Below are 17,606 nucleotides of genomic sequence, written 5' to 3' on the forward strand. Positions count from 1 at the left end.
TCCCGCTGGTGAACGGTTGGTCTGGCCGCTCTTTTGAGGTTGGGTCTGGTGTTCGCCAGGGCTGTCCTTTGAGCCCACTGTTGTATGTGTTCGCGATCGACCCTTTCCTTAGGAGGGTTGGTTGTGGACCGTTGGCAGGGGTCGGGATGAGCCTGGAGGAACCAGAAGCCACCCTGAGAGTGGTGGCGTACGCTGATGATGTCACTGTTTTTGTATCCTGGAGAGGGGAGGCAGATATGGTGATGTCTGAAGTGGAGCGCTACTCGGAGGCGTCCGGGTCCAAGATCAACCAGGATAAGTGTGAGAGTCTCTGGCTGGGAGGAGGAGATCCCAGGTTTGATCTCCCGGACACCCTTCCAGAGCCCCAAGAGTCAGCAAAAGTATTGGGCATCACATTTGGCCAGGGTGATTACCCCACTAAAAACTGGGATGGTAGGCTCCTGGATGCCACTCGGAAGGTGGACCAGTGGAAAGGTTGGTCTTTAACCTTAAGGGAAAGGGTACACCTGATCAAATCGTACCTGCTCCCTTTGTTCATCTATCTGGGCAGTGTATGTATCTTGCCAGAGGCTTCCTATACTAGGATCTACAGCCTGTTCTTCCAGTTGTTATGGGGGAATAGGCTGAACCTGGTCAAGAGAGAGGTTACGTACCGCACGAGGAGACTTGGGGGTTTGTCTATGGTGAACCCTGTGGTGTTCTTAGTGAACACCTTCTTGAAAGCTAACATCGCAAACCTCTGGAAAGAGAGGGCTCCTCCGTGGGTACTCTCCTGCAGGGAATGGTTTCGGCCTTTCTTCCAGGAATGGGAGACAGGAGGGCGAGTGAAGGACCTTCGTACACCCCATGGATATCTTCCGGCTTACGCTACCCCGACTCTGAAGATGATACGTCGGTGGGGTCTGGGAATGTGGGAGATCAGGACTCAGTCGAGGAAATTCCTTGACCAAAGGGTTCTGTTGACCCATTTCCAGAAGCCCCTGGCGCTCAGGGATTGCCCAGGTCGGGATCTGAGGGTTGGGTTAAGTCTTTTGAACTCAAAGAGGATCCCCCAGAAGTTTTGGGACTTGGCCTGGCGCTGCTTCCAGGGGAAGCTATATGTGAGGGACAATTTGAAATGCAGGAGCTCCGATGATCGGGGGTGTCCCCGAGAGGAGTGTGGTAATACACTGGAAAGCATGGATCATTTCCTGCTTCATTGTCCCTTCAATATAGGGGTTTACACCAGGGTGGGCGCCTCCATAGGTTGGAGTCAGTTACTCAGCCTCACCTATCCGGAGTGGGCTTATGGGACATTCAGGAACCTGGGTGGCCGAGATCGCTGCACGTTATTTCTAGTCAGCTTAGTGGTTAGGTACCACACGTGGAACGCACGGTGTCTAGTATCTACACAGCGTAGAGTCCTCTCCGAGGTGGAGGTCTGTAGGAACATCACTGGTGACCTTGGGAAGATCAGGTCTTTGGAGTATGGCAGGCTGGGTACAAGTAGGGCTTCTCTCCTGTGGAGGGGTTTTTCCTTCGCTGTGCCCTAGGTACTGAGCCCACTGGGTGAGGGACCAAAATTCTGGTTAGGGACAGAGTAGGTAGGGACAGAGGTAGGGAGAGTGTGAGGGTTAGATTAATATTTAAGGATAGTAGTAGGGAGAGGGTAGGGGGCATAGTCAGGGATAGGTTATAAATTATTATGGTACCCGGTCTGCCATTCTCCGATCCCGGTGGGGGGCTGTGCATGACACGTTAGCTTTTTGTTTTCTAACAAGTAGTAAACAGTAAAGGGCTTACAGGCTACCGAACTTGAGCCTTGCTGTTATGTCATAATGTGTTTGTGTTATGGGATATTGTTATGGTGTATACTTCATATTGTATAAGTTCTGGGGTATAGGATAGGTTGGGTGGGGTGATGGGGGAGGGGTTCCCTGGATGGGTATTGGGGTTCTGGCATGGGTCACTGAGGGACAAAAACTGAACTCAAGGACCCAGACTCATGTCCAGATTTGGGGTGTGGGAAATGGGGCTTATAGTTAGTGTAGTAGATAGGTTTATGTGTGATATGGTTGCTGTAATTTATTGATTTGCATTATTATTATTATGATTTGCATTATTATTATTATTATTATTATTATGATTTGCATTATCAGTATTTGTGTCTTATAAGGCAGCCGGACCTCGTATTCTTGGGATACTTTCAAAAAGATAACTGTTAAAGTTGTATAGTGCATGTGTGTGTTGTTGGATGGGAGTTATTTATCTGGAAGTGGGGGGCTTGGTGGGTGACTTATGCTGGGGTGTATGTGTATGTGTGTGAGGGGGGGGGGCTTTGTGTGTTGGGTTTGCAGGGCATGGTGTGTGTGTGTCCAGACTGGGACTGTGTTGATTTAGAGCCGAGAATGGCTCAGAGCATGTTGTAGATTTTTTGGTTTTGGTCTAGACAGAGTGTCTATACTATATTATTTCTGTGTGCTGTGGGGTGTGAGTGTGGGGTAGGTAGTAGCGGTGGTGGGGTAGTAATAGTAGTAGTAAGGGTAAGTTGGGGGGGGGTAGTGTTTTATTATGAAGCTGGACTGGCCGGGTGAGGCAGGTGTGAGGGATGATTTCCTTATAGAAAATATGATTATTATTTTGGAATTTATTGATTTGTTGTTTTTGTTATAAGCAGAAAGCTTTGTATTTGTTCTGGCCGATGGAGCCGCGTTTATGTTTATGTTGTTATACTTGTTAAGTTTTATATTTTTCTAATAAAAAGAATTACAGAATGTAACTCAGGATCAGTAATGTAATGTATGTACACGGTGACCCCACCAGCAGAATAGTGAGTGCAGCTCTGGAGTATAACGCAAAAAGTCAGTTGGAAGAGCATGACCAAGACTTTCAACTACTACCCTGACCCCTAATTCCAGAGACTCAATCATCTGTGGGGTCACCTAGATGGTGGAGTTGGCTCTATGGACCGTCCATCAGTGGGGGGATGCAGTCATCATGGCTCCAGATACCTCTGGCATTTAGCAGGACCTTATAGAGTCGCTCCTGGCCCATCAGACGATATACAGAGGGACATGTAGATGCAGGCAATGTGGTAATGGGTACAGTAAGACAACAGTGAAGACATCTTAGCTCTGCTACATCACTGATCATAGTCACTAAAATAAAAAATGCAGAAATCTTACAGCATTTCACACAGTGACTTATTGTTATCGAAACAGGAAGGAAATCTATGTGGTTTCTGAATCTCACCACTTGCATCTTTCTCCTAATGTACCTGCCATTAATATAGCAGTTTATGCTGTATGTCCCTAAGAACAGCGAGTGACCGTATGCAACCTTTACCAGCGCAAAATCTCCAGACCCCAAATTCTATGCTAATATATATATATATTTATATATATATATATATATGGATAAGCAGGGGCAGATTAACTTTACCGTAAACCCCGGGCTGTTCACCAAGCCTGCCCCCCCACACCCCACTGTAACTATGGCGGCACTAGCGTGGTGTTCATAGTACGGGATACATACATATTGTCATGATGCCCTGATTTGGGCAAAAATTAAGGTAAAAAAGCTTTGAAAATCATGACAGAACTGTAGCCAGGGACAATACACCACTGAAAGTATAAGTATGTTTGGGTAGCCATGGGCCACCCAGGCTACCACCCAAACCGGACCTTTTATAATCCACTACCGATCAGCACGTCCTCTTCTGATATAAGGCTCTCACTCCAATGGATTATTATACAAGCAAAAGAAAATAGGCTGAATGCAGGTAGTCACCACCGGGTGCAGCTTACACCCCGCAGTGTGATTGCAGGGGTCCCGAACGCTTCCCTAGACTGCCGGGGGAGTTCTCCTTGCCTCCGTGCGGTCCGGCTGGTGTTCTGCTCATACAGTCTTCCTCATACAGGCTCTATGTGCAGAACGCCGATAAAACTGATCAGTGCTTTGCTATCTAATGACTGCATGATTGTTAAAATATAACAATAGTGCACCCGTACAGCGTTTGGCAGAAACAAAAAGAGGGGGGAAAAACACCAGTATTGCTGATTTTTTGTATATACGAGTTTACGAGCTGAAACGTTGCATTGTTATGTAGACTGGCACAATAAAGTCTTTTTAATTGGAAGAAGATGCTGTCCTCCACTTGCTTCTACTATTGATATTGGGGAGAAGAGCCGACCCCCTTGGGGACTGTGCATCGGACAGGTGTTTCCGCAGATCCCACCTTGATTTTTCTGATATATATATATATATATATATATATATATATATATATATATAGTGACAATCTGGGTATTACTAACTCGCTAGGATCGGACGGTTGGCACATCACAAACTTCAGTCCAGTCAGAGCTGTACGATTTAAACTGACCATAGTCGCTTTATTTGTCCATTCAAGGAAAAACATAAGACATAAGCAACACTTTGCAAATAAAATAAGACCTAGGCCGTCTAGCCACTGACTGTACTACACAGCTTCCCAAGCTGTCACTTCTGAGCCCACTGCTCAACACTACCAGATCCACTGATCTCACCAAGTCTCCTTGTCTGCAGCTCCCACAGGCCAAGCGCTGCCTGTGTTCTCCCACCCTGGGAGCCATCACCTGGGAAGCTCTGGGGTCTCTAAAAGATCCACTAGGTGGTTTCAGAGCCTCATCAGCTCTAAGGTTGAAGTGGAGTATATGAACCAGGAGCTCCACCTAAACCCCTATTCCCACTCCAGAGGCACAGTACTGCCTTTCAAAGCCACATCATGCCACTACCTCTTCATCATTAGGAATGCTCCGGGCAGATTGTCTCCTATTCCACACCTGTGTCAGCACAGCACATGGGCTGGATCGTTACGGCACCTGTGCAATGTTCAGCATATAGAGAATGTTCCAGTGGCTTTGCTAATGATGAAGAGGGTGGGGAGGAGGGACGGAGGGGGTGGTGCAAAGTGAGGACACAGATACTCCCGTAGAGCCCGGGGCTGCCAGTTTAAAAGTTGCTTTTTAGGACAATAACTGCAACACCTGCCGAACGGACCGCAGGACAGATCTTAGATTAAAAGCAGCTATCCGAAGGTACAAGTGGTTTGGCGGGGTCAGATTGTGGGTACAGAGTCGCTTTAAAAAAACAGGCCCCTACATGGCCCTGTAGATAGAAAAATGAAAGCGCTAGAGCCCTTAGAAGGGGAGGAGAAAAACCCGAAAATGCATAAATGAAAATTGGCGCCTGGTCATTTATGCGATTTTGGGCTGGGTCATGAAGGGGTTAAATAATAATAATAATAATAATAATAATAATAATAATAATAAGTTGAATTTCAAGCCTATGTTATTTCATAAAAAACAGCTATCCAGTCTCTTTTAAAGAATGGTGAACCAGGCGACATTGAAAAGACCTAAATAAGGGTATAAACACCAACCAGTTGTGTTCTCGGTGGCACAACATATCACATTGACATATTCATACTGTGATGTATGGCTATCCATCTTATTCCTGGTCAAGTCTCATTCCCTGTTGCCAAAATCCCAATTTCCTTCTTAGTCCCATAAATGGCTACCAATCCCATGTATTGTCTACATCTCGCTCCCCCTCTCCTTCCTTGCCCCTAGCATGGCTCTTCCTCCTATTCCTTGTTCTCTGCATGGTTCCCTAAGTATTTCTAGTTTCCAGCATGACTCTCCCTCTCAGCTTTGTCCCCCAACATGGCTGTCTCTCTCATTCATAGTCATGCCGTAATTATGACAGCCTTTCTCCTCTCTCTCCGACCTTGATATCCACCATCTCTCCTTTGCTTGTCTCCTCCTCATTCCTGCTCCGGTTTGGTCATGTGGCACAGTGTGGATCTAGATTCAGATGCCAATGTGTGGTCTTACCATAGGGGTTTCAACTGGAAAAAAAATTGCCCCCAAATATTGATTGGTCAAATAAAGGGGAGGGGGGGGGGGTAAGCATCCATGGACTAGAATAGGAGGAAAATCCATTAGTGGTCTAGATTAGAGGGAGTCTTGGCCAAGGGGTAGATTTCTAGAACAGTTTCATGGTAATATCCTATGTCTAAAATCCAATGACTATTAACATTAGCTGAAAATAACTTAACGAAATGTCTCTCCATCTGATGACATAAGATCATTGTCAATTGCTGCAAATCTACCGTGATGGTGGACACAGCCCTCAATACAATATACTCTTTCACCCAAAAGAACAATAAGCAAAGAGTATTTATCACCTACCCCATATCAAGCCTAGAACCAGCGCACGGGACATAGCGAGGACAGACTTCATGTACGCTACTGAGAAAGAGACCAGAAAATGAGCGTCTAAAAGGAACCGAAAACGTAAAATAACCGAGATAACGTTTCCATATATAAACTTCCTCTTTTAAATATTTCTATAGAAAAAAAAACAACAAATAATCGCTAGACGATGTTCTAGAATCCCAGGTGCTTCAAGAAAGTCAGCCGGGGACGTCGACCAAGTATACAGAAATGCAACGTGTCCCCATTGGTTGCTTGATTGCTGGGATTCCTGTACAACAACAAAAAAAAAAAAAACAACATAGAAAACATAGTAAGAGGATTTGTTGGCCATTTCCCCAGTTTCTGTTCCTACAACCATTGACAAAAATCAGGGAGTGAAGAACTAGGCTAGGTAAGTATAGTTGTGTTTTTGTTTTGTTTTTTAATAGCTGAAATAACTTTTTTTTGTTTCAGGAAGTTTCAAGAAGTCACCAAATTAATGTCAGTTTATAACGGATTTCACATCAATTTAGATTCAGTCCTCAAGTTGCTGGGCTAGGTGTAGAGTGCTCCAACCATACAGAGTAAGGAGCACATCATCGCCTCTTACCTCCCTAGGTCATGCAGTAAGAAGAGAAGCCTAGCCTGGAATGGATACTGTAGGTCATCTTAGAGGCTTTCTTAGGCCATCAGGCTTGAGGCACCCAATAGCAGTTCTATGTATATCTATAATGTATATGGGTTACACCCTGGTCACGGATAGTTATCACATATCCTTCACCATACATAGACACAGAAAAATGCAACAGCTCACCGCAATGGCAAGATACAGACCCACTACAGACATGAAAATAGTTAAAAGCAGCCCTCCCCCCCCCAAATGCTAAAAAAAAGCTTCCACAAACATAATGAGGCTCTTGGTTACCATTTGCAAATGGTGTAAACTACCCCACCACGATAAGGTGGCCTCATACCGGGGCGGACCCTACACTGTAGTATGGCATAAAATACACCTATGCTCTGGGCATGCAAGATCTGTCTTATACCGGCACAAGTAAGTACACCACCTGGGTGGGATAGGTGGAGTGCACAACCAAGTAGAGGCAGCCACTCCCCCATCTGAGACAAAAAAAAAGACAAATTTGGTCAGCTCTCCTAGAACACCATTCACACTAGGCAGGAGCACGTTGCTATGGCTGAAATTGCAAACACACAAAAACACTGAAAAATGCAACAGCTCACCGCAATGGCAAGATGTAGACCCAATACAGATATGAAAATAGTTAAAAGCAGCCCCCCCAACTGCCAAAAAAAGACTTCCACTAGGCTCCTGCCTAGTGTGAATGGTGTTTTAGGAGAGCTGACCAAACACAGCTGGAACACAGAAAAAAAAAGACAAATTTGGTCAGCTCTCCTAAAACACCATTCACACTAGGCAGGAGCCTAGTGGAAGTTTTTTTTTTGGCAGTTGGGGGGGCTGCTATTAACTGTTTTCATATCTGTATTGGGTCTACATATTGCCATTGCGGTGAGCTGTTGCATTTTTCTGTGTTTTTCTGTGTTTGCAATTTCAGCCATAGCAACGTGCTCCTGCCTAGTGTGAATGGTGTTCTAGGAGAGCTGACCAAACTTGTCTTATTTTCTATATCCTTTACCATCTCCAGCACATTGCTGCACAGCTTATTCTTTGATGACAGAGGAGATATGGCAGTGGTTCCTCTCTGTTGAATATTTCTACACGCCGTGGTCACAATGACGACATACTCAACAGTCATTTAACATCCGCTTCCTCTTTGCTGGATGCGTCAAATACTTTTTATTTTGATTGTATCAATAATATCGGAAGGTGTTTCTGTTCTATTTTACATTTGTCAGACCTTGTGCTAAGTTATAAGGGGTTAAAGCTGCGCCAGGGGCGTAGCTAATGTCTCCTGGGCCCTGGTGCGAGAGGCCAACTTGGGCCCCCCCCCCCCCTCCTTTCACGACCAAGTGATGCTATTGTTGTGTGTGTGTGTGTATATATATATATATACACACACAGTGGTGCCTTGGATTATGAGCATAATTCGTTCCAGGACCGTGCTTGTAATCCAAATCCACTCTTAAACCAAAGCAAATTTTCCTATAAGAAATCATGTAAATGCAGACAATTGGTTCCGCACCCCAAATATATTTATTATTCTGTACTGTACAGTAATGGAGAGGATGGGAAACACAAGGGCTGACAGAGACTGCAGGGAGCATGAAGGAACGAGCAGTACAGATGTGGGCACATACATGCAGCACTCTCTGTCCGGGGAGAAAGGGGTTAGAGCTATGGAGAGATTACCCCCCCCCCCCCCCCACAGTCCTGTCCCCTGATGTAAGCCCCAGCCTGAAGGGGATCTGCTATGATTTGGAAGGTGTTTAGAGTACAGTGCTGTAGACCCCGCTATGCAGGCCATGCCCCTTCTCCACTCGCGCTCCCACCCAATACAGGAAGTTCTTAAACCAAAGCAATGTTCTTAAACCAAGTCACAATTTTGAAAAACTGTGAGCTCTTAAACCAAAACGCTCTTAAACGAAGTTACTCTTAAACCAAGGTACCACTGTATGTATATATATATATATATATATATATACACACACACACACCAAGACAGATATTACCTATTACCGCCATACTGTTACCGACCAAATCCTGTATACTGAGACCAATATTACCAGTAATACCAGTATATAGGGAGGAAACATTACCGCCACACCACAACCACTACCATCACCACCATATTGTTACTGACCAAATCCAGTACACTAAATCACCTCATCCAGTCATATAGAGGTGGCCCCAGCTCTACACAGGCTCTATACACCATATACATTACAGTGCAGTTATATCAGGTGACTCACAGGAGACGTCTTTTCTGATCGGAGTTCTTTCCTTTTCATCTTCTTCTCCATCCGTCCTGGGCCGTTATGAGAACTTCTCCGAGCCACGAATCCACAGAATCTGCCAGACAGACATATTAGTCTCCTCACTCTGTCACCATCCTCATCTCTCTACACACTGCACATCTGTACTGTCCCCTTTACACCCTCATTTAGTGGGTAGCCTGACTCTATGTGACCCCCTAATAATATATGCCCCCCTCTGTGTATTCCCTCTCCCCCTATGTTGCCCCCCCAAATAGATGGCCCCCTCCCTTATAGATGGCCCCCTCTACCCCCTCCCTTATAGATGGCCCCCTCTACCCCCTCCCTTATAGATGGCCCCCTCTCTCCTCACCCTCCCTTATGGATGGCCCCCTCTCCCCCCACCCTCCCTTATAGATGGCCCCCTCTCCCCCCACCCTCCCTTATAGATGGTCCCCTTCCCCCCCCCCTCCCTTATAGATGGTCCCCTTCCCCCCCCTCCCTTATAGATGGTCCCCTTCCCCCCCCCTCCCTTATAGATGGTCCCCTTCCCCCCCTCCCTTATAGATGGTCCCCTTCCCCCCCTCCCTTATAGATGGTCCCCTTCCCCCCCCCCCTCCCTTATAGATGGTCCCCTTCCCCCCCCTCCCTTATAGATGGTCCCCTTCCCCCCCCTCCCTTATAGATGGTCCCCTTCCCCCCCCCTCCCTTATAGATGGTCCCCTTCCCCCCCCCCCTCCCTTATAGATGGTCCCCTTCCCCCCCTCCCTTATAGATGGTCCCCTTCCCCCCCTCCCTTATAGATGGTCCCCTTTCCCCCCCTTTATAGATGGTCCCCTTCCCCCCCTCCCTTATAGATGGTCCCCTTTCCCCCCCTTTATAGATGGTCCCCTTCCTCCCTCCCTTATAGATGGTCCCCTTCCCCCCCCACCCTCATAGATGGCCCCCCTCTTTTCCCCCACCCTCATAGATGGCCCCTCTTTCCCCCCACCCTCATAGATGGCCCCTCTTTCCCCCCACCCTCATAGATTGCTCCTCTTTCCCCCCACCCTCATAAATGGCCCCTCTTTCCCCCCACCCTCATAGATTGCTCCTCTTTCCCCCCACCCTCATAGATGGCCCCCTCCTTCCCCCCACCCTCATAGATGGCCCCCTCCTTCCCCCCACCCTCATAGATGGCCCCCCTCTTTCCCCCCACCCTCATAAATGGCCCCCCCTCCTTCCCCCCCACCCTCATAAATGCCCCCCTCCTTCCCCCCCACCCTCATAGATGGCCCCCTCTTTCCCCCCACCCTCATAGATGGCCCCCTCTTTCCCCCCACCCTCATAGATGGCCCCCTCTTTCCCCCCACCCTCATAGATGGCCCCCTCCTTTCCCCCCACCCTCATAGATGCCCCCCTCCTTTCCCCCCACCCTCATAGATGCCCCCCTCCTTCCCCCCCACCCTCATAGATGGCCCCCTCTTTCCCCCCACCCTCATAGATGGCCCCCTCTTTCCCCCCACCCTCATAGATGGCCCCCTCTTTCCCCCCACCCTCATAGATGGCCCCCTCCTTTCCCCCCACCCTCATAGATGCCCCCCTCCTTTCCCCCCACCCGTACAGGCTGATAAAAAAAAAAAAAACTTAACTCACCTGACATCGCGCTCCCACGTTGATCCTCACTCCTCCTGGTCTGTCCCCGGCTGCTGCGCGGCTGCCAGGGGTGTCGCGTCTTACCCCCGGCAGCGCGCGCATCCCAGAACTCCCTGCGCGCCGGAAACCGGAAGTCAGGGCCCAAGGCGCGCAGGGAGCTCTGGGATGCGCGCGCTGCCGGGGGTAAGACGCGACACCCCCGGCAGCCGCGCAGCAGCCGGGGAAAGACGGAGCCAGACTCTTGTGACCGCAAGCAAAACAATGCTTGCGGTCACAAGAGTGATTGATCGGGGGGCCCCGCGGGCCCCCCTTGTGGCGGGCCCGGTCGCGGCGGCGACCCCCGCGACCACGGTGGCTACGCCACTGAGCTGCGCGTGATCCACACTTTCTCCTCTACAAAATTGTTATGCGATGCATATTTTGTATATTCATGGAGATAATGTTGATCTCTAGATGATGCCATAGAACCTATAGATTATATATAGAGGTTGTATGTAGGAGGTTAGTGGTGGGGTTGAGATCACATCTGTGGCTTAACTAGGACCCATGGGGCCACATGGCAAAAAAAACTGTACGGGGCCTCATGAATCCTGTGTGGGCACCAGGGCCGGTTTTAGACTAAGTGTGGCCCTGTCGAAAACTTAAAACTGGGGCCCCAAGTGCTGAAATATTGTACCACAACATAGTTAACCCCTTAAGGATCTGGCCAATTTGCATTTTTGAAAAAATTCAAAAAGTGGTGAAATTGAAAAAAACAAACACATTTTTTTTTTATTTGGGGGTATTTGCTTTTACGCCATTCGCCCTGGGGTAAAACTGACTTGTTATCTATATTCCTCAAGTTGTTACAATTAAAACGATATATAACATGTATAACTTTCATTGTATCTGATGGCCTGTAAAAAATTCAAACCATTGTTAACAAATATATGTTCCTTAAAACCGCTCCGTTCCCAGGCTTATAACGCTTTTATCCTTTGGTCTATGGGGCTGTGTCAGGTGTCATTTTTTGCGCCATGATGTTTACTTTCTATCGGTACCTTGATTTCGCATAAGCGACTTTTTGATCGCTTTTTATTATTTTTTTTCTGGATTTGATGCGACCAAAAATGCACAATTCTGCACTTCGGAATTTTTTTTGCGTTTGCGCCGTTTACTGTGAGAGATCAGGAATGTGATTAATCAATAATTCGGGCGATTATGCACGTAGCGATAGCAAACATGTTTATTTATTTATTTTTATTTATAAATGGCGAAAGGGTGATTCAAACTTTTATTAGGGGAGGTTTTTTTTTTATTATTAATAACTTTTTTTAACACATATACTAAAATCTCCCCTGGGTTAGGGTTATTCCCCCTTGGGTTAGGTTTATTCCCCCTTGGGTTAGGTTTATTCCCCCTGGGTTTAGGGTTATTCCCCCTGAGGCTAGGGTTATTCCCCCTTGGGTTAGGTTTATTCCCCCTGGGTTTAGGGTTATTCCCCCTGAGGCTAGGGTTATTCCCCCTGGGGTTAGGTTTATTCCCCCTGGGTTTAGGGTTATTCCCCCTGAGGCTAGGGTTATTCCCCCTGGGGTTAGGGTTATTCCCCCTGGGGTTAGGGTTATTCCCCCTGGGGTTAGGTTTATTCCCCCTGGGTTTAGGGTTATTCCCCCTGAGGCTAGGGTTATTCCCCCTGGGGTTAGGGTTATTCCCCCTGGGGTTAGGGTTATTCCCCCTGGGGTTAGGGTTATTCCCCCTTGGGTTAAAGTTATTCCCCCTGGGTTTAGGGTTATTCCCCCTGGGTTTAGGGTTATTCCCCCTGGGTTTAGGGTTATTCCTCCTGGGGTTAGGGTTATTCCCCCTGGGTTTAGGGTTATTCCCCCTGGGTTTAGGGTTTTTCCCCCTGAGGTTAGGGTTATTCCCCCTGGGGTTAGGGTTATTCCCCCTGGGGTTAGGGTTATTCCCCTGGGGGACTTCTAGTATAAGTACACTGATCTTTCATTGAGATCTATGCAGTATAGTTATACTGCATAGATCAATGAGATAGGCACTGGATTGCCTCCGGCTGCTGCAGCCGAAAGCAATCGAGTGCCAAGCCGGGATCAGCGTCAATACGGCGCAGATCCCGGCAGGTACCGGATTGTAAGGGGTTGTCCAGGATAAAACAATTGATATCCAGTCCACAGAATAGGCTATTATTGTTAATTGGTGGGTCGCTGACAGCCGGCATCCTGTCGATCAGCTCTTCGGCGCCAACACTACAGTGAGAATGGAATTGGAACCATTTGGTTCTGGTTCTGTCCTCACTGTAGTGCGGGCGCCAAAGAGCTGATCCATAGGTGCACCGTACTGTTACTGAATAAAATCCACTAAGCAAAAGACCAATATTACCCCCCATTCTGCCACCACACAATAAAGAAGTCTTAGACAGGTGGCAGAATGCAAAAAGACCATATTACACAGGAAAACACATGGAAAAAAAACAAAAACCTTGAAGCAGTTCCTGTCCTGTACGTGTCAGTGGGTGGCTGCCAGATGTGTTTTACAGTGAAGACCTTGCTCTATGAACATTTTAAGGTGAAACACGTTTAGACATGGCAGTAGTAGCCTGTATACAGTATACATACACCATACATACACCATGTGTATAACATACAGTATACATACACCATACATACACCCAGGGCCGGCTCCAGGTTTTTGTGGGCCCTTGGTCGAGAGAGCCTCGGCGGGCCCCTTTGAATAGCAAATTATATGGCATAATTGTTAGAGGGTCTCTAGCTCTTGATTCTGTGTAGGGGATCAGCTGTGTTATATACTTATTACCCCCCCTCCTGTTTGAGTGTGTATATATCTATCTCTCGAGCACATATATACACACACTCATACAGTAGGAGGATAATAAGTAAATAATACACTGCTGTATACCTACACAGAATGGAGAGATATATACACACTCATACAGAAGGATAAAAAGTATATACTACACTGCTGATTACCTTTTTCACCTCGGGGCACACCTACCAAATAAAGTTTGACAAAATAACAAAAAAAACAACAAACATAATTCGGTAACTCACAGGTGACGTCTTCTTTGATCTGATGCGATCGCTCTCCGTTTCCTCGCCATCCGGCCCAGACCACCATGATGATTTCTTCCAGCTACAATTCTTCTCTTCAGAACCTGTGAGACAAACATCTTAGGCTCCGCACATTTCCAGCAACTTCCTTCCCTTTTCCCCACCCATAGGCTCCTATACATTAGTAACTCCGCTGTTTGGTGTCATGTGCAGTAAAGTAAGAAGGTTTGTGTCCCCATGCTGTGCCCCCATATAGTAATAATGCCCTCTGTCCCCATAGTAATGCCCCCTGCTCTGCCCCATAGTAAATGACCCCTGCCCTGTCCCATAGTAGATGACCCCTGCCCTGTCCCATAGTAGATGGCCCCTGTCCCATAGTAGATGCCCCCTCCTCTGCCCCATAGTAGATGGCCCCTGTCCCATAGTAGATGCCCCCTCCTCTGCCCCATAGTAGATGGCCCCTGTCCCATAGTAGATGCCCCCTCCTCTGCCCCATAGTAGATGCCCCCTCCTCTGCCCCATAGTAGATGACCCCTACCCTGTCCCATAGTAGATGGCCCCTGCCCCATAGTAGATGCCCCCTCCTCTGCCCCATAGTAGATGACCCCTACCCTGTCCCATAGTAGATGGCCCCTGTCCCATAGTAGATGCCCCCTCCTCTGCCCCATAGTAGATGACCCCTACCCTGTCCCATAGTAGATGGCCCCTGTCCCATAGTAGATGCCCCCTGCTCTGCCTTAACACAAAACAAAAAATCATACTCACCTAATCCAAGGGACGGTCCTCTTCTTCCTGGCTTCTCCCTTCTGTGCGCCGCAGGGACGGGTCCGCTAGCAGGCGCGATGACGTCATCGCTCTGCGCCTGCTGAGGGGATCACGTCCTGAAGCGCTGCGGAGGAAGGCCCAGCCCAGGACGTCATTGAGGACGTCGCATCCGCCCAGCAACGCCACACCCCCCGGATGTCGCCAGCAATGCGGCCCGCCGCATCCCCCGTGCTCACTGTAGGCACGACAGTGAGTACGGGGGATGCGGCGGGCCCCATTGCTGGCGATATCCAGTGGCTCATTGCTCGGGCAAGTGCCGGGGGGCCCCTTGAGCGGCTGTGGGCCCCGGCACTTGCCCGAGTACGCCACGTGCTGACGCCGGCCCTGCATACATCATGTGTATAACATACACCATACATACACCATGTGTATAACATACACCATACATACACCATGTGCATAACTTACAGTATACATACACCATATATATAACATGTGTATAACATACAGTATACATGCACCATGTGTATAACATACAGTATACATACACCATACATACACCATGTGTATAACATACAGTATACATACACCATGTGTATAACATACAGTATACATACACCATGTGTATAACATACAGTATACATACAGTATACATACACCATGTGCATAACATACACCATACATACACCATGTTCACAATACACACACATTACACTTAGAGATATTTACCTTTTGTGCAGGCATCAGGTGTAGTGACAGGTTACAAATCTGCTCATGTATGTACAGTATCAGGAAGGGGTCAGGAGGCCGCTTGGTGTCTGCAGACGTCTTCTTCCCTCCATGCACATCCTGACATAACACACTGATTGGTAACTACACCAGAAGCTAGAGAATGTCGGCTGTGGTGACTTGGGGGAAGGGGATCTTAAGGGAGAAGTTTTAAGGTGGACCTAGAAGCAAACTTCTGAAGCTGCAATATGTTTTATGTTATAGGCTGCCTAATGCAATCTATCTAGCCTCTGACTTCCTGGCACCATGACAGCTGCAGGGGACTCCTGTAGGGATGGGGGGCCCTGAGCAATTTCCCAGTTTGCCCCCCCTAACACCGGCCCTGGGGGGGGGGGAGTGGCAGGGACAGCAGAGGGGTGCCCTTGTGCTGTGTAGCTCTGTTATCCACTGTTTGGGGGCTACTGCCGGGGAATTTTGAGGAGGGAGCAGGGGTATTGGTGTCACTTTGTTTGGGGGGGAGGGGGGCGTTGAGGGACCCTGTGTCGCTCCATGGTCCGATGAGGGGAGTTTGTGGGCGTCAGGAGTTCTATGCGGCTCTGCTTTCTGCGGTTCCGCTGTGTTCCGAGAAAGGGGGCTCCTGTGAGGATTGGTGGTGGCTGCTGTGCAGTTCTGTGGTCTAGGGGGGGGGGGGGGGCTGCTGGTGGCGGCACACTGTGCTGTGCAGGCAGCGCTGTGTTCCGCTGTCCCGCGTGTCGGGGGCTGGGGGTGGTTTTGGTTCTGTAGCTAGACCACACCCTGCCCGGGCCCCCTTTGTCCCACAGGCCCCATAGCAGCTGCGTGGCCTTCCCCTATGTTAGCTACGCCACTGGACCACACAGAGTGCCTGTGGAGTCTCTGTAGGTCAGACAGGAGCCTGGTTAGTGCACAAAAGCCCTTCGATGGGTGTGTGGAGTATGTGGTAAACATGGAACCAATATTTATGAGGGCAGATACCTGGTTAGGACTCCTTTACCGGTCAATGCACTTGTACAAAAGTACAGCTGCTCATGTGCATTAAAACTTAGTCATCACAGAAACCACCTGAGGCCTTGTACACAAGTGACTGGTGCAACGCCGTGAATAACACCAGCTGGGGACTGCAGGAGTGACCTCCTATAAACCCATAGCAGCATGGAAGGTTCAGGCACAAGTTAGCAGCCATGTTGGGCTAAACCTTAACTTGCATCTCAGAAGACCTAAAGAAAGTACAACTGCCTAGGGGTGTGGGGTTTATTCACCAACATTTCATCACATACTATTTGTAATTTGTCATAGTCACATACTAGGCTAGTGTAGTTCCCCTAGATGTTGACGCAGCCCCCACAAAAGCCTCCATAATATTACTACAGGCTGCTTTACGCCAATGGGAGATTAAAATACTATTATAGAAGGCTACTCTAGTCCTCTAGTCCTCTCGAAATTGTCCTGCTCCCATAGAAAGTTATTGGTAGACCTATAATGTGATCATTTTTGCATTGTATTACCTCTGGGGTAACACAGGGGAGCCAGGTGGTGTTAGCTGGGGGCAAGATGGTAGTGTACTGCTTAGGCACTTGTCACGGTGATCAGGAATGATATTCGTCCACCCCTGGATATAACGACACATGTCTGTTAAAGGTTGGTGTAGTGCAGGTGCTTCTGCAAAGAAACCACAGAGCCCAGCAATTACTTAACCAGTTGGAATTTTTACTGTATTTCTTAAAGGCGCGGTACAGAATATAACAGCCTCCCTCGAGTCAATAAGGAGTAATACAGGTAGACAACTTTGCTTGACTGAGATCGCTTTAGTGAGCTGGGTACTTGAGAACACTTTTTAATATCCTTGAGAATATACTTTGAATGCATGTTACTTCACAGCTTCTCACTGGCGGAATATAGTGTAGAGTTCACAGCTTCTCGCTGGCAAAATATAGTATAGGCTGGCAGAGTATAGTATAAAAATCACAGCTTTTTGCTGGCTAAGTATAGTATAGGCTAGTGGAATATAGCATAGAAATCAAAGCTTCTTGCAGGTGGAATATACGGTAGCATAGAAATCACAGCTTCTCACTGGCAGAATGTACTGTAGCATAGAAATTACAGCTTCTCACTGGCAAAATGTAGCATAGAAATTATAGCTTCACACTGGCAGAATGTAGCATAGAAATCACAGCTTCTCACTGGCAGAATATAGTATACAGTTCACAGCTTCTCACTGGTGAAATATAGTATATAGTCGCTGTATATTTTTAGTTACTTGACTGTGGTAGCTTGTCTTGTCTAACAGTGG

General features: G+C 47.8%; 1 protein-coding gene across 1 annotated transcript in view; it reads right to left on the reverse strand.

Annotated features, from left to right (window-relative positions):
* LOC138802759 (uncharacterized) overlaps window positions 1–6,274 on the reverse strand; it is a 39,021-nt gene extending 32,747 nt beyond the window's left edge. The window contains exon 1 of the mRNA XM_069986431.1: window positions 6,213–6,274. Coding sequence (XP_069842532.1) covers window positions 6,213–6,264 — 52 coding nt within the window. The 5' untranslated portion in view covers window positions 6,265–6,274. The remainder of the gene's footprint in view (window positions 1–6,212) is intronic.
* Window positions 6,275–17,606: the final 11,332 nt, after the last annotated feature.

Source organism: Dendropsophus ebraccatus, chromosome 1, assembly GCF_027789765.1.
Source record: "Dendropsophus ebraccatus isolate aDenEbr1 chromosome 1, aDenEbr1.pat, whole genome shotgun sequence".
NCBI lineage: Eukaryota > Metazoa > Chordata > Amphibia > Anura > Hylidae > Dendropsophus > Dendropsophus ebraccatus.